General features: G+C 40.0%; 2 protein-coding genes across 2 annotated transcripts; both read left to right on the top strand.

The window, feature by feature from the left end:
* Positions 1 to 89: 89 nt before the first annotated feature.
* znf576.1 (zinc finger protein 576, tandem duplicate 1) lies at positions 90 to 14,843 on the top strand. The gene is made up of 10 exons (XM_081388860.1): positions 90 to 235; positions 4,189 to 4,861; positions 5,970 to 6,491; positions 7,000 to 10,454; positions 10,584 to 10,788; positions 11,638 to 11,796; positions 11,913 to 12,002; positions 12,090 to 12,276; positions 12,365 to 12,572; positions 13,204 to 14,843. Exons 2-10 carry the CDS (start codon positions 4,249 to 4,251, stop codon positions 14,443 to 14,445), a joined length of 6,681 nt encoding a protein of 2,226 aa, XP_081244986.1. The 5' UTR covers positions 90 to 235; positions 4,189 to 4,248; the 3' UTR covers positions 14,446 to 14,843.
* A 144-nt stretch (positions 14,844 to 14,987) lies between these two features.
* Positions 14,988 to 20,849, top strand: znf576.2 (zinc finger protein 576, tandem duplicate 2). Its single transcript, XM_081389094.1, has 5 exons — positions 14,988 to 15,208; positions 15,968 to 16,155; positions 16,604 to 16,719; positions 17,332 to 17,475; positions 19,300 to 20,849. Exons 2-5 carry the CDS (start codon positions 16,011 to 16,013, stop codon positions 20,086 to 20,088), a joined length of 1,194 nt encoding a protein of 397 aa, XP_081245220.1. The 5' UTR covers positions 14,988 to 15,208; positions 15,968 to 16,010; the 3' UTR covers positions 20,089 to 20,849.
* Positions 20,850 to 20,968: the final 119 nt, after the last annotated feature.

Raw genomic sequence — 20,968 nt, 5'->3', positions numbered from 1 at the left:
TTTTGTTTTGTTTTCTGAGGAACTAATAAGCTATTTATTTTAAAGACTACAACATTCTATTTTTGTGAACTACAACTCCCACATATAGAGTCTCTGCGTGACGTCACACAACCTGCATCCCAGTGTTGTGATATGGCGACCTCGCATAAAGCCCATTAGATAAAGGTGCAGCCAATGGGTTATCAAGAAAATACTGCATTGGAAACATGCTGGGAAGAAGAAAAAAATTTAATCGGTGAGTTTGGGGCTTCTATTAGTTAATACAGAGCTATGCAGTCATGCCTTTATGGCTCTGCACACAACCACGCACAGACACGCGCCATATAAGAGGCAGTTTTGCACACAATGGGTTAGAACAGCAAAGCCGCATATTAGCGAAACATTGAAGGATATAACCACTGCACGAGTGAGAGTAAACAGCTATTATCTTGTAGTCGTCTTTATTTCGACTTCCCTTTCATTCGTTGTTCAGGTTATTTTAACCCTGCACAGTGGGCTGTGTGACCGTGTCTCAAAACCTAGTGGTGATGTACCTTCATAGACGGCAGATTTGTGACATCAGTATCCACTTGCACTGGATTCTTTGTATCGTACACCATACCTAGAAGACTTCTGCATTAACTTGTTACAGTTTGATTGATGTATAGTCCAAAATCACTTTCCGTTGTTTGTATTAGCCTATTCTGCTTTAATGTGTTCCAGAAAGGCTGTCAGTCGGGTAGTGGTGGGGATCGTTCATTGACTCTTTCTGTAGGTTAGGCTACATCAGTACAAGATAATTATTTTTAATCATTGAAACATTAATTCATTCAACCGATTCGATTAAAAACACTGATTAATTTAGGAGTTGATCGTAGACGCAGCCAACCTCAACGTTCAAACGCTATCTTTATTTTTTAGCTGAATCACAGGCTGCGTCTAAAAGCTTAAAAAATGCTGCCTTCGGAGTAGGCATTCCAAGGTGGGAAGGCATCAAGGCACGTCCATATCCAATGTTAGCTTCACTTCCTGTCTCCTGAGATACCTTCATCTGAACGATTTTTGAAGGCAGCACTGATGTATCCTTCGCTGCCTTTGATATCCCACAATCCTGTGTTTTCCATTCTCTGACAGTTTTTTTTTTTTTTGAACATTTTTATTTAAGTAAAAGCACATCTTAATTGACTTTTGTTTTTTACAAACATAGAAGAACAATAGCAAACTCGGCAGTGTCCTACACAAAAAATAAATAAATACACAATTTTTTTAATTAAGTCCAAAATAACAATTACATTTTTTCAATTAGGTATTCCCATACCATACAATCATATTGCAGTATTTTTTAACTACATTTTATTGCATTTAAAGGAAGAAAAATAAAATTAAAGAAAATAAATAAAAATACAAGCGAAATAAGCAAGAAAATCTCCCTTCCCTCACATTTTATTGTGTCCAGCCAAAATAATGAATAACTGGATCCCAAAGCTCCTTAAACTGATCAACTTTCAAGTGAAGTTGGGCCGTGATTTTCTCCATACAGTATATCTCCCTCAACCCCTTCTGCCATTGTTCAAGTGTAGGGGGTTGGACCTTGAGCCAGGACTTAGTAATCATTTTTCTTGCCACTAAGAGTAATATCTGAATCAATTTAGTATACAATTTGTTAAGACTAGGGGCTACTCCTATTACACAATGAACAAATTCTAGTGTCTCTGACAGTTTTAAAGTCCAAAATTAAAGATGGCATCTGAAAGTCGCAGTTGTTGTCAAGTTTGTGTAATTGTACATTTTTGACCTACATTTTCTACTATTGATGTCATTTCTATAAAGAAATTAATATTGTAGTTATTAAATATTTGCTTGGTTATCACCAAAGGCAAAGCTTGTTGTAGATCATTAAAGGGTACACCCACACACAGCAGACAGCGACAGGGAAACTGAGCACATGTGATTACCTGCATTGTTCTTCTTCAGGTTAACTCGTACAGTATATTCGTGAATTTTTTTTGATTAAGATTAAAATGTCTCCACGATCTGCTTTTGAAGAAATATCGTAGTATTGTGCTACAGTGTGTTATATCAGTTGCAGTTTTGGCGCCTCTGTCCCAACATACTGTACAATGCGACCTACGTTCACATCACGTGTTGACACAGAGGTTGAGTTACACTCACGCGATACTGCAATTCACAAAAGTTCATTATTTGCATGTGCTTTAAAGCCTTGCTGGTTAAACATTTCATTTGCTTACTGATGCGCTGTTCTAACATGCACTTTTCTGAGAACATACACTCGAAGCGCACATCTAAAAGCCTGTCAAACAGGGCCTGGTTACTGTTTCCGTGCCAGTGTGTCCGTGTTGGTGTGTCCGTGCCGGTGTCCTTGTTTGTGCCGGTGAACGTGCTGGTGCCCGTCGCAGTGACCGTGCCCATGCCGGTGTCTGTGTTAGTGTGTCCGTGTGCCCATGCCGGTGTCTGTGCCGGTGTCTGTGCCAGAGACTGTGACCATGAACGTGCAGGTGTGTCCTTGTTGGTGTGACCGTCCCAGTGTCCATGACGGTTTCCGTCCCAGTGTCTGTGCCGGTTTCCGTCCCAGTGTCCGTGCCGGTTTCCGTCCCAGTGTCCGTGCCGGTGTCCTTGCAGGAGATGGTGCAGGTGTGTCCGTGTTGGCGCCCATGCCGGTGTCCGTGCCGGTGTGTCCTTGTTGGTGTGTCCGTGCCGGTGCTGGTTTCCGTGCCGGTGCCCATGCCACTCTCCGTGCCTGAGTGTCCGTGTTAGTGACCATGCCGGTGTCCGTGCCGGAGACGGTGACCATGCCGGTGTCCGTGCCGGAGACGGTGACCATGCCGGTGTCCGTGCCGGAGACGGTGACCATGCCGGTGTCCGTGCCGGAGACGGTGACCATGCCGGTGTCCGTGCCGGAGACGGTGACCATGCCGGTGTCCGTGTCCATGCCGGAGATGGTGACCGTGCCGGTGTGTCCGTGCCAGTGACGGTGTCCGTGCAGGTGTGTCCATCCCAGTGTCCGTGCCAGTGTTTGTGCCGGTGTCTGTCCCAGTGTCTGTGCCGGTTTCCGTGTTCGTGCCGGTGTCTGTGCTGGTTTCCGTGCCGGTGTCTGTGCTGGTTTCCGTGCCGGTGTCCGTGCTGCCAGTGCCGGTGCACAACAGAAGAAAGAAATTTATTTGGGTTTAAATAAAGGCTCCTTAATAACCAAAGTATCCTATAATGGATAGTGTTTTGTGTAAGCTTTTAAAAGTCCTTTTAAAATTTTGATTGTAAAATGTATTTCTGTTGTACTTTTTTATAATTTATAACAACAATTACAACATTACTGTAAATAATTTAACCAAGGCAACATCTGTGGTATTACTTTATTTAAAAAAAGAAAGTTAACAGTGACAGTCAACAGAGAGCTTATATCACTTATATAAAGCTTGAATGTTCTGGATTGGTATTGGTTGATGATCGTGATGACGAGAAAATTAGTTGTCCGTATCAGCTGCAAAAATCCTGATCAGAGTATCCCTAAAATGTATGCTTTTAATTTGTGAACTTAATTGCATTTTCTCATTATGGGGACCAAGGAGAATGGGGCCTGAAAATAAAAGAATATATATTAAAAAATAGTTCACAGGAGAAGGCCCTGTTTCTGAGAGTGAACGACCAGTTGGATGCATAGCCATAGAAAATACAGCAGCAGAGAGAAAGCAGACAGAGGCCATGGGAAGGTTAAAGAAAAAGTTTTGACTGACCACTTATGTTTGGTTAATGTTAAATGGATGTGGATGCATGTCATATATAATGTATATGATATGTAATACATTTGTGCAGTTTTGTGCAATTAGTTAGGCTGATTATTCACCCAAAAAATATTGTTTATTTAATCAAATGTGAAGCATTTACACTTAAATACATTGTGGGTTTATTTAGAAAACAGGTGGGCTTAAATTATCTTGTCAAGGTTGAAATTACAAAGCAAGTTAATTTAGTTACTTTATGATGTTTAAATGAAAGATTAATATTACAGTCCCACTTTATTAGAAGTGTGTTTAAATATATTTAAGAAACTTAGTTATGATGACTGGGCTTAATTGACACACTTCCTCTACCATGCTAATGATTAAAGATATTTACATAGTACAATTTATGTACTATGTAACCTATGTGCTCTTACCTTCATTAGTTAATCTGCATAATCTTTTTCTATTTTAGGAGAACTTTAGAGATCTGAGTTCAATTGTACATTGAGTTTCACATCAGAAGTTAAGCATCATGGAACATGCTAATGACCCACTCAGTGAACCATCTGCTCCTGAAGCAAATCTGCACAATGAGCACCTTTCACTTTCAGACCACCCGTCTCCTTTGGAAGCACCATTAGATAGTACTGTACATGGAATAGAGGCTACAGAGAGTACAGATCAAACCAGTGGTCTTGAGTTGAAACTGGACCTCTATGTCCCAGCACCACCAATAATAGAACCTATAACCCCCGTAGAGGAAACAGTGGAGCACTGTGCTTTTCCTGTGGCAACACAAGATGACAGCACACAACCTGAAGCCGTTATAGAGGAAACAGATGAAACTGCTGATGCTGAAGGATTGCATTGTGAAAATCAGTCAAGTCTGGCTGAGTCGAGTTCAGATACTGTGACAGAAGTGGAATGTGAGCGTGCATTCAACGAATCTGGCTCATCAGACTCTAATGCTGCAAGTTGTGTGCCTGAAGAGCCCATGAGCTCTAATGAAACACCAAAAATGTGTGCCAACACTAAATCATCAACTGGAAGTACAGCACACAATGCCGACAGAAAGAACATCCCTCCAAAGAAGGACAAATTTAACCCTCTAAAACTTGACATGGCCAAAGTAATACCTCTCACCTGTAAGTTTTTCAACACTTATGTGTGTTTTCCTAGAAGAGCCATTGTTATTGTCCTCATATATTTATAAATGTATGAAATCAAAATTTATATTGTTTCCTTAATGCATGCTACTGTTCTTATTTTGAAGGATTAAATTGTAAAAAAAAAATAATAATCTAAATGTCATAACTAGCTCTTTCTGTGATTCACTTCTTTCTGCTGCAGTTAGGTAGCCTGACTACGTCAGACTTCGTACTTCCGCTCAATTTCAGTTCGCTTCTGTGCTCAGTCTGAGACAGCGACCTATCTTTCCGTTTTCCTCCGGCCTCAAAACAGCCGGCCAATCAACGAACAGAGGGCGGGCTGAGAGCCGTGACGTAGACGCTGATTGTACCGTGGATGCGTATATTTACTTCACATAATCTGCAAAAGTCGTTCACAGCCATGTTCACTCCGGTATTTCGCTCGATGGTTTTGTTTTCGCATCATACATGTGTTTACAGTGGAAGTTAGATGCGGCTGAGCCTGCGCATAACACATGTCATAACCAAACGTTATGTGATTGGCTTACGAGTAACCAATGATTTTAAACTTCAGACAAGCGCTAAGTAGCAGAGTTTGGTATTACCAGGCTAGCAGTTAGGCCAATCATTTTCAAATCTTTCCCTTCCAATATGCAATGCTCGGTTTTCACAATATGATCAAAAACCATTGTATAAAATCAAGTCACACCCTACACCAGGGTTCACCAATCTCGGTCCTGGAGGGCCGCTGTCCTGCAGAGTTTAGCTCCAACCAGCTCCAACACACCTGTTTGAAAGTTTCTAGTATGACTAGTGAGACCTTGATTAGCTAGTTCAGGTGTGTTGGGGTTGGGGTTGGAGCTCAATTGGGGTTGGAGCTAAACTCTGCAGGACAGCGGCCCTCCAGGACCGAGATTGGTGAACCCTGCCCTACACTTTTTATTTTTTATTCAATAGTCATTTTACTTAGAAAATGTCACAATTGCGGTAGTAGAGTCTATAACAAAAGTTTCATGTCTGTTTGAAGTCAAGTACAATTTTGTTTGCTCTAGCTATTTGTTCTTTTCTAACATGTATTGTTTTGTTTTATCACACTGACTTCTAGCATCCCAGCTCTCACTTCAATGCCTAGAATGTCACATCATCTTCAGTGACTCCAAAAGCAAAGATCGGCACCTTAAAATGAACCACCCTGCAGAATATCAGCAGAGCATGCTGGGAGATGTTCTCTTTACATGCTATGTTTGTGATCAGCATTTCACCTCCTCCACAGAGCTCATGGCCCATCAACGCACACACACTGGTAATGAGCGGTTCAAGTGCCCGTTCTGTAGTGAGGCCTTCTACCAATCCTGTGAGCTAACAAGTCACAAAAAAAAAATTCACTACAGCAAACATGGATACACCTGCTCAGAGTGTGACAAGCCTTTCAAAACCTTTACTTTGCTCAGATACCACCAACGGGTACACACAGCGGAAAAGCCGTATGTTTGCTCACACAAACACTGTGGTAAAAAGTTTTCTGCATCCAAGTCTCTTCAGAACCATTTAGAAAAACATCACAAAGAAGATACCAAAGGTGACCAGACAAATGCTTCAACCACCACAAAGAAAAAGAGAACTAAAGGTAAATGACCAAAACATTCCGTGTATCATTCATTCAGTCGTATTTTAATTTAATATTGAAAGTATAAAAATGTGAAAAACCTTTTTCGTTTTTATTTGTATTTAATTTTTTTACGAAAAACAAGAATTCAGTTAGATTTTTCGTGTAGGGGTAGAAAAATGAATAAACTGTTCGAATATTTGATCTTGGCACATGGGCAGGAATAAAACTCCCCGTCCTCTGATAGGTCAGCCAAAAATCAAACCTTGCCATCATCAATTGTTCCTCAGTTCTGCGCAACAGAATAGCTGTACGGATTCTTAACACGGTTATTGCAACTACAATTCACCTTTTTCTCATCAAACAACCAGACTAACGAACCGTACCGGGGCAGAGCCTAGACAGGGCTGCTAATAATGCTTTTCTTTCATCACTTAGAAATAAAACATGATTAGAAAGATTGTTAAATGAGAATGTTTCTGTGCTGACCATTTGATTTATTTATACTTTTAATTTTGTTTTTCTGCAGGAACAAATGAGCGAAAATTCCCATGCTCACAGTGCGATGCAGTCTTCAAAACTTCTAAAGCACATCTTCTTCACATCAAAAATAATCACTCTCAAGAGTCACAAAGTAGCACTGTGTTGGTGCCACAACCAAAACCACCTGGACTTACTATGACACAGGCAGCAAATGGACAACCACAGACTCTGCTCATTGAGACCCTCGGACCAGCACCACCGCAAATGGACAAGCTGGATCCTGAGCAAATTAAAAGACTAATTGAGAAACTTGGAAATGTACAGAAAGTAAATCAGTTGGTTATATTGCCTTTGCAGCCACAAAGCTTTGGGTTACCCCATCCACAACCATCAATGCAACCATTACATGTGAATTTTACTCAGTCAACCATTCAGCCAACACTATGTGAACAATCTGACACAGGCCCATCAAAAGCAGAGCAAATTAACCTCCAAGTGTCAGCAGAGATGGAAGATTTGCAACAAAAGGAAACTGTTCTGTCACAAGAGGAAACCATTATTTCATCAGAAAACTCAAAGAACCAAGTAGCACCTGTTAAACTGACACAAACAGAGGCCCAAATGCAAATGAATGAAATTCACCTTGAACTTATACCAGTACAGACTGAAACTTCGGTTTTGCTGGATCAAACACCTTTACAGTATGAAGCGTCACAGAATGACTCGGTTCATGAACTGTTACATGCAGCAGAGGAACATATTCCAGAAACAAACAGTGAACCACTTTTAATTCCTCAACCTGAAACAGCAAATTCTCATCAGAGGACAATGGAAAAGGACAATGTTCCAGTCGACACAGTAACGCCTGAGGAGACAGTTACCAATGCAGTGAGAGCATGTCCTACTAAAATTCAAGATTCAATAGACTTGTCAATGGAATCAAACTCACAGGTAGTGAGTGAACAGGGTGATATAAGCAAATTAATTAAGCCTCAAGAACTTAAGCAATTCCATGCTCAAAAGTACCAAGTTGAGTCAGAGAAAGAACCATCCATGATGGAACCACAATCTCAGCCGGATTCCCTCAACGCTGTGCAGAACAACACCTTAACTGACCTTCAACAAAGCTCTGTGCCAACACCAGACCAGACTAGAGCCAATTTACAGGATTGCCCTTTTGTTCAGAAGAAAATTCCAACAAAGAAAAAAAGATCTAAGAAACAATTGGCTGACAAACTAGAGACTAAGGAAGCAAGTAAAGTATGTGATGACCAGGTAGCATCTACCAAGAAAATCAATACTTCATCAAAAATGATTACTAAGAAAAAAGAAAAGACAAAAAACAAAAAGCTTGTTGTCAAATTTGGACCAAGCGAGAAGAAAAAATCCTCTAAACCGAAGGTAATAAAAACATCTAAAACCAAACAAAAACAGAACCAGCAAATTAGTGATCAAAACCAAATGCCTATTTTGTCTCAGCATGACAATAAATTGGATTTTAACCAAAAAATGCAAAAAGATAAAGTAAAGGGGGTTGAAAGTCCTTCAGGAGTAGCAATGAAGTCAGTGGGTCAAATGAATAATGCAACAACAGACACTGTTTTGGTGGCACCAGAAGCAGCACAACAAGGGAAACTTCAGAAGAGAAAAATTAAGAATCAGGACAATTTGCTCAGGAAGGCACAGTCTGTCCAGGAGGTCCAACGAGATGAAACACTGGTACCTGTGCGAAAGAAAAAGAAGCAGGGTAAAACACCTGAAGACGATTGTCCCAAGAAACCCAAGGTTAGAAAGACCCAAAATAATAATTTTCAGAAGAATTGCCAAAAATTACCAAAGCATAAGGTCACAAAGGCAAAATCCAGACCTGATGTTTCAGACGTGCCTCACATAGAGAAACAAGCTCTGCTCTTATTAAAAGGCCACAAGCAGCCTCAGCTGAAGGTACACAAGTTGGATGCTACTGAACTCGAGAAATCACCCCCAAGCAAATGCAATAAAAAGGTACTGCAAAAATCAAAAAAAGCACCTGGGAAACCCTTGAATGTACCACACCAAAAAAAAGCAAAATCAGTTAAAAATAAATTGGTGGAGTATCACGGAGAGCCCTTGTCTTTTGAAATGTCCTCTGTTGAGAACAGCCATGGTTCTGTGTCTACAAAGCCCAAAATTGTACGGAAACGCAAAGCGCCTACAAAAATAGACCAGGAAATTGCATTGAGCCCTCCTTATTCTCAGCTTACTCTTGGGTGCCAGGACTGTGGGAAGACATTCTCAGAAGTGTCTGCTTTACAGGAACATATGGCGGCCTGGCACTCCGCTGGAAAAGAGGCTTTCCCGGATGAGACCATTGTTGTTGTTAAAAAACGAGTCATGAGACCTGGTCCTAGTGAAAAGCATATTTCACCTAATGTCTTTGAAATTCAGGTTGCAACAGATTGGGATATGGAGTCTGAGGTGGGGGAGATTGTGGGAGAAAGACTATCATTCCCAGCATTAAGTCCGTCTCCTTCTTTGACACTTGCTTCTGGTGGTGTTGAAGGAAAGCAACAAGAAGGAGACAAATATATTGAGGGAATTGTTCCTGAACCTGAGCAAACTCCTGAGAAAAATCCTTTAGAAGTTTGCGAGATCCCTTCACAGATGTCTACCCCAGCCTTAGTCCAAAGTATTGTGCCCCAGGAGCTACCTGAAAATGCTAATGAGAGTGTGTCAGAAAAAGAACAGAGCAATGAGGTTGGGACCATCACAGAAATTTCTTGCACTGAACTCAAAGATGCATTGGAGGAAGAAATTAAAGAAGAACTGCCCATAGGTGTCAATTTAGTCATGATTGGAGACCAAAATGAGGACGAGAACCATAACACTCAGATAAATAACATTTCAGGTGTCTCTCAAGAGCATGAAAATGAAGAAAGCAATCCAGGTCCTCAGACTCAAGAGTCTGCAAGAGATGCTGATGAAGTATTAACTCAAAAAGTTCTTACTGAACCAGAGATAAAGCAAGAAGAAGAGGAGGTACTTGTACGGAGAGTTGATGATCAGAAAAGAGTGATGGGAGGACATTCTGTGAAAAGGGGTAAGAAAGGAGTTGGAAGAAGCCAGGGCAAGAGACCGGTTGGAAGAAGAACTAGCACAGAAAACAAAAGTAAAAAGGACATTGAAGGAAATAAGGATCCACAAGAATGCCAAGTGCTCTATCATATGTGTGTACGTGATACTCCAGAGAGAAAGAACAAAGAAACGGACAAAAATGGAGTTAATGCCTCTGAAACTTGTCAAACATCGTCTTCTGAGGAGGCTCCTGAGGAACAGGTAGTTTTTGAGTTGGACTCTGTTACCACAAGTGTAATGGACATTGTGAACTCTGAAGATGGATCATTCGAGACATCTAGAGAGCTGGTTAGAGACGGCAGCTCTCCTGGAATCATATTGGAAAAATACTTGACAGCACGTGAGAGAAATATGGAAAATCCAAAGACCCAGAGTCAGATTAGACAGGTGAGGGTTTCTGCATGTTTTTAGAGTTTTTAGATGTTGTCCTTCAACATTTGAATAATAACTTTTAAACCCCTTATATATTGTGTCATGTAAAGTATTGTATGTGTGTATTGTGTATTCTCATTAAAGGCTAACTCCAAGTTGGATGCCAATAAAGTGACTTCAGCTTACACATCTTCTGACATGAAAATAGAAGAACGTTCTTCAAATTTGTCTCAGAGTTGTTCGATGCGTGGAGTGCAGATGTTTATTGTGAAAGCAGAAGACCACTTGACTACGAATGAGATGTTTCAGGCACTCCAGCCTACAGATCCTCACCGTGTTGCATGTCAAGGTCAGTTTTAACTAAATGATTAGACCTTAATAATTTGTTAGTCTCTGTTCTAATACAGCAGTATCAAGAAAATACATTTAACCAGATGTTATCTGGTGCAGCTTGTTTGCAAATGTTTGTCCCAGGAACTTTTTTACTAGGAACTTTTTTTCCCCCAGACCTGTTGCTAGCCGCGTTTCCACCGCGGTCTAAAGTACCGTGAAGATTAGGCAAATAGTCCGGTGACGTAGGACTGCACACGACTTTACAGTTCCCACTGGATTTCATCCTCTGAATTTAAGCTTAATAAAGCCTGAACCTCGTCGTCGGTCCATTGGTCGTATTTTTTAAACTCCATTGTTGATTAGAATAGCAGACGACTGTTACTGCACGCACACACCAACAAATGGTGGTTGAATAAAATGCTGTGTGGTGTCAACCAATCAAAATGCGGCATGAACTCAACCAATCAGCATGTTCAGCGGCCAAGTCCCACCCCTAAAAGTTCCTGAACTTCGAAAAAGTACTACCTCGCGAGCAGGGACTTTCGGAGGGGGACATATTTACCCGGAACTTCATTTAAACCCTGGTTCCTGCGGTGTAAACACACCGAGTACAACCCCAAAGTTTCTAGTTCCTGGGGAAAGTTCCTGCGGTGGAAACGCGGCCTATTTAAACCTTTTACCACTTTTTATTTATTCATATTACTTTGATGTTACATACAACATTATTACTGTTTGTTTTCTTTCTTTTTTACTTTATTTATTTTTGATAATACAGCCGTATCATTTTTTACTAAATGTATTCTCATGAACCCTTTCTGCAACATTTTGTCTATAAAAAAAAAACAATTTTTTATTCCTCTTGCAGATAAGAACAGAGATGGCACCTCTTCTGACTCTCATGTAGTGCCCTTGCAGACCTACAGCAAGCAATGTATATTTTATCCTGTTAAGGAGGAAGAGAGAGAACATTTAGTGGAGCCTCCTCATGCAGAACATGCATGCTTAGATTCGGGGGAGCTTGCAGGTGGGGGACAAAATTCTGGATTTTATAAGATGTATTTAAATAATTTAATTTGGAATTATTTGCAATATCAAATACATTTGTTTTGCATGTTATCACTAATCAGTCGTAATACATAGGGGCTTCATCTGGAATTGAAGAATGTGAGGAAATCAGTGTGGATTTGGTACAAATGGACATGCAACATCTGCACACAAACTCTGAAGAGGGTAAATAAAAGAATAGCCAGGTTAATGATTTGATGTGTGGTCTGTTCTGTGAGCTCAGTTTGAGAATGTGCTATATTGTCTTTGTAGGTGATGTTAGTGCTGAACAGCAGAGAACCCAGAGCTTTCTAGAATTTCTCTCTGATAATTCAGACACAGAAGATGCCGATAATGTCCATTCTGAACCAGAAGCTGAAACCATTGTGATGTCCTGTTACCATGGAATACAGTGTAATGATACAGTACATCAAAAGGGCACAGAGAGATGTGGCAGAACGTGAGTGTTGTTGGCATAACATAAGATGCCAGGTATGCCAAAATGCTGCCATCAATCTTTAAAAGCTGTGTTTTTATCTCTTCTTTAGAACCATGGGTGCTTCTCCAACAAGGCACACAGAACCAGAAAGACAGCTCAACTGGAAGCCCATTAACTATTTTAATCAGTATTTTAGTTTGGACACGTGGAATGAAATTTCTGTCTGTACAAGGCAAACATCAAAACTTACAAACCCTGTCACAGAAAAAGAGGTTGCACAGTATGTGGGAATCCACATTGCAATGGGAACTCTGAAGGTTAGTCCTAACACAAGTGCATGACAACATCTGAAAAATGGATAATTCTCAAAAGATGATGACAAACATTTTCCTTGACATTTTAGTCATGGAAAAAAGATTTCAAATGGTCAAGAAACTGTGTAATATGAATGGATTTGACTTTATATTGTTTTGCACATTCTTACTGCTATGTGAATTTGTCAAATACCTTGAACAAAAACATTGCCCCTACATGGCAAATGATTTACAGTATTGCTCATTTTATTTTCCCGGGTTAAGCATCAGTGCAAGGTTTAAAAAGTGTGCATATATATAAACAATGCTTGTGTCTTGATTGTATTTATTTGTCATGACCAATGTAAAAAAAAAAAAAAAAAAAAAAGTTGTGGAAAATATATTTCCAAGTTCAGATTTTAAAATGATGTTAAAAAAATATATACATAATTGTTTTTCATATGGTTCATTTAAATGTAATTATACAATATTCCATATGTAAATATATATTAATATATGGCTAATATATATAATAATAATAAAATTTTATTTTTGTCATATCAGTGGTGTCACCATCTTATTGTTATCTTATTGTATCTTATGGTTACTTTTTCATAAACTAAACTGAGACTCTCTCTGTTTTCCTACCACAAAGTTCCCCAGCACAAAGCTCTACTGGGAAGACTGCACACGAGTACCTCTGATCTCCGATGCCATGACGGCTTCAAGATTCTGTGAGCTCACTCGTAAAGTGAAGCTGGCCAGTTCTGGTGGAGATTCCATGGAGATGAGTAACGATCAGCAGTCTAAAGAAAGTAATCAAGACCAGCCTGGACAGAGTAATGAAGTGCACAGTAATGAGGAGGCTCATAATTGTGCAAACTCAAAGGCAGATCATTTGTGGAAGGTAATGCCATTGATTAGAAGAGTTCAAGACGGTTGTCGGGCACTGAAGCGAAATGGAAGCTATGGGGTCGACCAGTACCCCCTTCCTTTTCAAAGACACCCAACCCATTCATTACTTCACACAGTTGTCATAAGTGGTGGAGGGTTGGTTGTGGACTTCAACTTGAGTGCAGATGACTCCAATAGAGAAAATGTAGTGGAGAAAATGGTCTCTAGGGGTAAAGACAGAAATGAAGGGATGGTGTTTCTTTGCAAACCAGAGCTTTCCACACCTTCTATGCTAGAGCATCTTTTAGAGGCGGGTGTGCAAAGCGCTGGCAAGGTTGGTGGGGCAAGAGGGCAAATAGGTGACGAGTTTGTGAGCTCAGATGGAAAACTCAAACTTTTCAGATGTCATCATGGCTTTATCCTTTCTGCAGTGGTAAAGGAGAAGCCGCGCTCAACATCTCTTGTCAGTGGCTTTGAGCGAGCGATTAAAGCTGCGAATCTTAACCGTGACTTGAGAAGTCTTTATCGCACTCCATGCACAAACTCAGCAATCAGTGGTTGGCCACATTCTGTTCTCTGGGACTTGATCGATCTGGTGTTGGTAAATGCATGGATACAGTATAAGCAAGATTACAGTCATATTACAGATCTGTTATCACTTATGGCATTTCGTTTGGAGGTGGCCAAAGCACTGATTCTCTCCAGTGGCTTTGATGCTCAAGACTCATCACCCCCCTGCCCTCCTGCTCCCAAACTACATGGCCCAGATACAAACTCAAGACCTTCTCAGGTTCTTGAGAGCCCCTTGCCGGATGTACACACACGGTACGATGGCTTTGGCCACTGGCCAGAGCAGCTAGCAGAGGGCGAGGAGGCCAGGAGGTGTAGATTTGGAGGCTGTGAGAGAACATCACGTGTGCGTTGTCTCAAATGCTGTGTGTTCCTGTGCATTTCTCGAAACCACAACTGTTTCCTGAAGTTTCACAGTCAGGAGTCTTCATGAGGATTACAGGCTGTGAACATTTAAACTATAACATTTACATAAATAAGATGGTTAATTGTTAAGTTATTGCTTACCATGACTCATGACAAACCATGAGCCACTTATATCTATTCTTGTCCAGGTTGTGTAGTTGTTACACAATTAAACCCATTTGGATGTATAATGAATGTTTTATTGTGATTGTCATATCTTCTTTTTATGTAGATAATTTTAAGATTTAAGTATCATCTTTTTATGAATAGTATTTTATTGTATTTTACACCTAGCAAACAGTAGGTCAAAGTTCATGTTTAGAATGTGATGTTTTCATTTCATAATTCATTACTATGGTTCCTGCTCATTGTGCATTGCGAAATCATCTTCAATTTATTTGTGTGAAATAAAAGCTTTTAAATTTTATAGTATGGGCTCAATCTTCTTATGATAGCCTTAATGCATTTAAATATGTAACAATATATAGATTATAGAATATTTATTAGCATTGCATATGCAATTATTTTACATGCGGGCTGCAAAATTAACAATATTATCTCATTTTAGAAGCGATTGACTTATTTTGCATGGCAAACAAGGCATTTCGATACCTGTTCTGCTTTTTCATGAACACAATGGAAAGTACAGCGGACGCCTTGGCACGTGATGCAGTTTTTTTTTTTCCAGTCTAGCAGCGGGTCACTGACTACACGTTTGCGCCCCCTTTATTTTCATATGTATGTCTGGCTTATGCCTTTTCCCTCCAGACAAAAAGGTTATTCTCTTTCGGGTAAGAATTCTGCTGAATTATTTTTTAAAGACCCAGATTTAAATAACTTAAAATATAAATATTTCCCTCCTTTGGGCTTTGTTTGATACGGCTTTGGCTAGCGAACTTGGTTTTTACTCTACAACAAGTTTAACCTCGAACTCAACAGCCTGCTAATCTATTAGCCGCTTAATAAATTAGAAAAGCTTTGCGCCGTTTAAACCGCTAAAGTTTCGTTTTGACTGATATCGGCGCATTGGTAGCGGGACTAATTTCAATACATTAAGTAATGAGCTTGTTAGCTACATAGCATTGGTTCAATTTGCAGATAAAGGCCAATGTAGGCCTCGTTAGCCGGTAGCATGTAGCTTAGCATAACTTAGCTTAGTTAATGCGAACAAACGGTAGGCGGCTCTAAAACGCACGATTGGAGACGTTCGGTATCCTAACACTGTTTTCTAAAATGAAACAATTTTTTTTATATATTATGGACAAATATCCTTGGACTGCTGTGATTGTTAAGTTCTTAGTGCGTGTAGGCAAATGTATCTTATTTTAAGCTTGTCAGCTATGTTCTGTGTTTTAATGGCTCAGTTGACTTGTACAACTAAATTCTGAAAGCTGAAGTACGTAGAAACAGTTCAATAACGTTCTTACGTTGTTTATTCATTTGAGTGGCACTTTTTAAATGGGTGATGGATGGCATTTTGTGATGTATGCACATTAGTATGTTTATACCCTATATATTTGTATATTCAGACTGTCGTCTCTTCGTTACAGTGAAATTTACAGCAGGTGTACATTGAATCCTTAAGCCCTCATTATGGACTCTGACATACTGAACATAGAGGAGATAGTAATGGGCGGTGGAGAGACTGCTGCCCCTGCTGAACTGCCCCCTGTGAAGACAGAGGTTGCCTACACCACCTCCATTCAGAACCGTGCACCACCTCCTATCATTCAGTCATGTAAGTGTGATGGGAAATCATTGATTTTGTACTGGAATCAGTTATGGAAAGATGTCCCTCCATCTTTTAAATGCATGTTTCTAATTTGCACCTGTTGCAGTGTTATGCCAGTTTTCAAATAGTGTAATGGTGATTGGTGTCCTAGCATTTTTATTTAAAATCAGGGATAGAATAATTTACTTTCAAGTCTTAAAGTAAGATTACTAAAAAAGAAAAGAAAAGAAAAGAAAGAAAGGACATGATTACTAAAATATTCCAGGTTCCAGATATTACTGGATTTATATTATCCTGTTATGCTAAATCCTTTCTTTTCTTTTAAGTTATACTACTTTTAGATTTTTTTTTAATGTCTTAATGTTACACTAGGTGTATACCTTTATCATAAACTTGTAATTGGCATTGCCTTCTATAACGATGTTTAAATTTGTCGTTCTCTCTGTGTATTTAGACCAGCATGAAAGCCTGCAGTGTTTCCAGTGTTTTATTACTTTCTGTAACTCAAAAGCCAAGGAAAGGCACATGAAGAAGAGTCATCGGGAAGAATACAAACAGCAACTTCAGCAGGTTAGTAGTGAACCATTACCTTGATAGCACAGAAGCACATATCTGATTATTTGGGATTCAGTCATTTACAACATTCACAGATTGATTTTGGGGGAACTTTTTCTTCACCAGTAGACAAGATACCAGATTTTTTCTGTCAAAATGACTTAAAGTACTTTAAATGATCAGTTAATGTTATTAAATTACATAAATGTATTTGGTTTAATCTACTTTACTATTACCAAGTGGTTTTGTTTCAGATATTATGATGTCAGCTTTATTTGACAGACTTAGCAAACTGAATGCTGTGAGATTGCCACCAGGTGAAATAGATGCTTTTTCTGGGGAAGGAGTAGTTATTTGCCCTGTGCTTCTCTTTTATTTTTAACATAGTGGATGGATGCAATATAACTGTTGTTTGAGTCCATGCTAATAGTGATGTATGATTTGCGAAAGAATTATGCCGCCATATATCTATTTTAACTTATTCAATAGACTTATAAAAATAACATAAACTTAGAAGATACTTCTGCAAAAATCTGAATCAGTTTTTTTAATGTTCATTCAAACATATGAAATTATTTTGATTTGAAAAGGATGCATGTTCACATACTTTTGCCTTTGCATCAACAGTGTGATACTCTGTTCACATGCTACGTGTGTGATCGAACCTTCCCCTCTTCTGAGGAGCTGACACAACATCAGTCGACCCACAACAAGGAGGACAAGCCCTTCAAATGTGCACACTGTCAAGAAAGCTTCCGCACATTCTCAGAGGTGAGAGGAGGTTTACATTAATTGGAACTGAAAATGCTTGAACGACTCTTTTATACATTTCACATATTTTTTATTAAATGTTGTCCATTTGTTCTGTAGTACAAAGTATAAAAGTATCTTAAAGGTCCCATGACATGAAATTTTCACTTTCTGAGGTTTTTTAACATTAATATGACTTCCCCTAGCCTGTATATGGTCCCCAAGTTTCTAGAAATTTCAATCGGTGTAAATCGAGCTTTTGCTATCTTTCTCTGCCTTTGAGAAAATGGAAGCTCAAACGCGCTGATCTTGAATCTCCTCCTTGTGACGTTACAAGGAGGAATGTTACCTCCCCTGTCTCTGCTTTGCCCGCCCAGAGAATATTTTCCGCCCATGAGAAAATGCGCAAGGAAGTAGGAACGATTTTAGTTTGTCCACAAGAGATATCATGGCATTTGAGTGAGCGAAGCATAACAATTGCTCAATAATTGGATGTACAAATGAACACCGAAGGGTCAATACAGAGCTGGGCTTGCTGAACGTCTGAATCTAAAGTCTGGATCACTTTCTTTGGCTCAGCTACACACCTCAGAACAGTAAGTCAACTAATGATATATAAGTGTGTTGCTTTACTGTTTATGGTTGCCTAGACTGTTACACGTAGAATGTGGCTGTCACATTAGCTATGCAGTTTATGTGTGTGAATACACACACTGTAACGCGAGTGTTGTACACTTCTTTGTTATTTGGATAACCGTTTTCCTGTTGGTTATATGGCGCGCGCGATATCCGCATTTCAAGATCGCAGAGCTTGATGATGTAATCGTAATAAGATAAATTACAGATGTTACAGATCTCTCATGAAAAGGCAACAGTAGGTTAGCGTTAGCTACATGATAATAACTGTAAACCATCCGAATAAAGTACCGTATCCAGACATAATATTTTAAACTAGCAGCTAACCATTCGGAAACGTCCTGCTGGAGCCGCTGAGTTGCAACTTCTTCATCCGTTGCTTCTCCATCCGGATCAGATTCTGGGTCAAACTGAAATGCTTGAACGACTGCGTGTCTTCGTGCCATTGCTATATCCAACGTAAACATGCACGGACCGGTACCGTTGCGCAAGATGGTCAAGGCCACGGCCACACCCACACCCACCCTCCACCTTGCGCCGCCTTTCTCCTCCTCATTAGCATTTAAAGCTACAGACACCGAAACGGCCTGTCTGAAGGAAGCTCATTCTGGGACTGGCTTGTAGTGGCTATAATTCTGCACCGAGGCTGAATTTTTGAAAAGAGATTTCAGATACAGTACTAGGGACCACTAAGGCCTATATTAAAGCCTACAAAAAGTAGCATGTCATGGGACCTTTAAAGGGTTAGTTCTCTCAAAAAAATTCATCTTCTGTACACAAATGAAGATATTTTTGATGAAATCTTAGAGCTTTCTGGCCCTCATTCGACAGCTACACAACTACCACTTTGACGCTTCAAAAAGTTCATAAAGAGATTGTAAAACTAATCCATAATTAAGCGGTTTAGTTCAAAATTTTCTGAAGAGAAACTCTTAATATGATGAACAGATTTAATTTAGGCTTTTATTCACATATAAACAACCGCACATGCTTGACATGCGAGAACAAACCTCATTGTTTCTTGTGGAAGCTCAAGCGTGCTGCGTAACACATGAGAATGAACCTCATTCTAGCTTGTCAAGCGAACAAGCTTGGGCAACTATGTACTGTTGATTTACACATGCCATGCTTATATTTGGATTTTGTATAATTGTAAATGTAAGCCTATGTTTAATAACAATTCAACATGCATTACTTTCTTTCCACAAGTTAACAACGCATCGACGGCAGGTATGCCCTGAACGTCAGTTTGTGTGCAAAGAATGCAACGAGACGTTTCGAAGCCCTGGACTTTTGCGCAACCATCGTTTGGCCCAGCACCCCGTGCCCCTGGATGAAGAAGAGGCAGAGGATCCCACAAAGACCTACCGGTGTGGTAAATGTGGTAGGGGGTTTGAAGAGGAGGCAGAGCTCCTTCAACATCAGGAGAACCACGCAGGTGACCGGCACTGCAATGGTAGCGCTGCCGTCAAACGTCGAGGGAGACCGCCGAAAACTGAGGCCACAGCTGCCAGTGAAAAGAAACTGAAGCGAAAGAAGGAGGAAGAGGCAGAGGAGCCTGAGGAAACCAACAATTCAGAAGACGCTTCTGCAACACCAGCCACAGCTGAATCGAAGACAGGAGGAAGACGAGGACGCCCAGCCAAATCTACCCAGGGGCCCAAGGCAGAAGATGACGAAGCAGAAAATGATGACAAGAAAGCTGTTCCTCAGCCGGCCCGGCAGATCCCTTGCACTGAATGTGATCTCACTTTTGCCTCCCTGGCACAACTTCGAGCACATAAGAAAGAGAAGCACACGCAGCGGAAGCCTCACCCTTGTGAAGAGTGTGAGGAGAGTTTTAACCGACCTGCGCAGCTGGAGGCCCACATGGCAAGGGCACATAGTGCTGGTCGGTACACCTGCCCCACATGTGGGAAAAGCTTTGGCAGAGAAAGTAACCTGAAGGCTCATCAACAGAGCCACGGAAAAGAAGAGAAGCCAGTCGGAAAGAGATAATTCAGTTGGGGAGAATTTTGATGGTCTATGTTATCAGAAGATGAATTCGATTTTTTTAAATTTTGTGTATAGAAATGTAGGTGGGGACAGGGTTCACTTTAGATTTGAAGTTGTAACATAGTGGGGATCCTTCAACTGTGTCACACTCGAGATCAACACAATGTGAACATGTTATTTGAAAACTGGAAACCCAAAGGGTAGTGTGTTCACAGTTAACTAATGGTATCCATGTTTGGGTGCCTCATTGTATCTTGACGTCTGTACATAGCTTTGGCATGGCAGTAAAAAAAGGATTCATACCACGACTGAATTCTCATTTGTAGGGATAACCATGTTGTAACTAATACCATCAAGAGAAACCCACAGAAAAGCCTTATTATATTGTCTGAGGCTTCACATTGTTGTTTTATTTCTTTTCTCTCTTTTTTTAATTTTAAAGTTTTTTCTATGAATATGATGTGTTATTGTTTTTACATTATTTTTAGAAGTGTGTACAATGGTGAGTGGAAATATTTACTAAATGAATGTTTTCTGATGAAATCCGGCTAAATTTTATTTCAAACGTTTTCATTTTCTACTGGGATGATTTGACATTTGACTTGAACTTAAATGTTACCCACAACTAAGACAGTTCTCTGAGTGAAGTAAATGTCTGAATAATTAATTGAAATATTTTAAATGTCATCTGATTTTTTTCTGTGTTGCTATTAATTATTTGCACACTACAGCATTTGCACTTGTGAAACCAATGGTCAAGCTGATTTGTTTCAAGTTGAACAATATCTATATCTGCACTACTGATCATTCATGAGAACAGTGGATATATCTAAAACTGCAATTTTCAGACCAAACCTTTCCCTTTCGTTGCGTTTCCAGACCA

This window comes from Scardinius erythrophthalmus (assembly GCF_964197995.2).
Source record: "Scardinius erythrophthalmus genome assembly, chromosome: 16".
In the NCBI taxonomy this organism is placed as follows: domain Eukaryota; kingdom Metazoa; phylum Chordata; class Actinopteri; order Cypriniformes; family Leuciscidae; genus Scardinius; species Scardinius erythrophthalmus.
Note: the sequence above shows the minus strand (reverse complement) of the source record. Positions and strands in the feature narration are given on the sequence as shown.

What these genes read in the sequence shown, in the direction of transcription:
- znf576.2 (XM_081389094.1), top strand. Translation starts at nt 16,011, where the DNA reads ATGGACTCTGACATACTGAACATAGAGGAGATAGTAATGGGCGGTGGA. An exon ending in ACCTCCTATCATTCAGTCAT is followed by an intron (nt 16,156 to 16,603) that starts GTAAGTGTGATG and finishes CTGTGTATTTAG; the next exon opens with ACCAGCATGAAAGCCTGCAG. An exon ending in ACAAACAGCAACTTCAGCAG is followed by an intron (nt 16,720 to 17,331) that starts GTTAGTAGTGAA and finishes TTGCATCAACAG; the next exon opens with TGTGATACTCTGTTCACATG.
- znf576.1 (XM_081388860.1), top strand. Translation starts at nt 4,249, where the DNA reads ATGGAACATGCTAATGACCCACTCAGTGAACCATCTGCTCCTGAAGCA. An exon ending in AGATTCGGGGGAGCTTGCAG is followed by an intron (nt 11,797 to 11,912) that starts GTGGGGGACAAA and finishes CGTAATACATAG; the next exon opens with GGGCTTCATCTGGAATTGAA. An exon ending in TTGCAATGGGAACTCTGAAG is followed by an intron (nt 12,573 to 13,203) that starts GTTAGTCCTAAC and finishes CCTACCACAAAG; the next exon opens with TTCCCCAGCACAAAGCTCTA.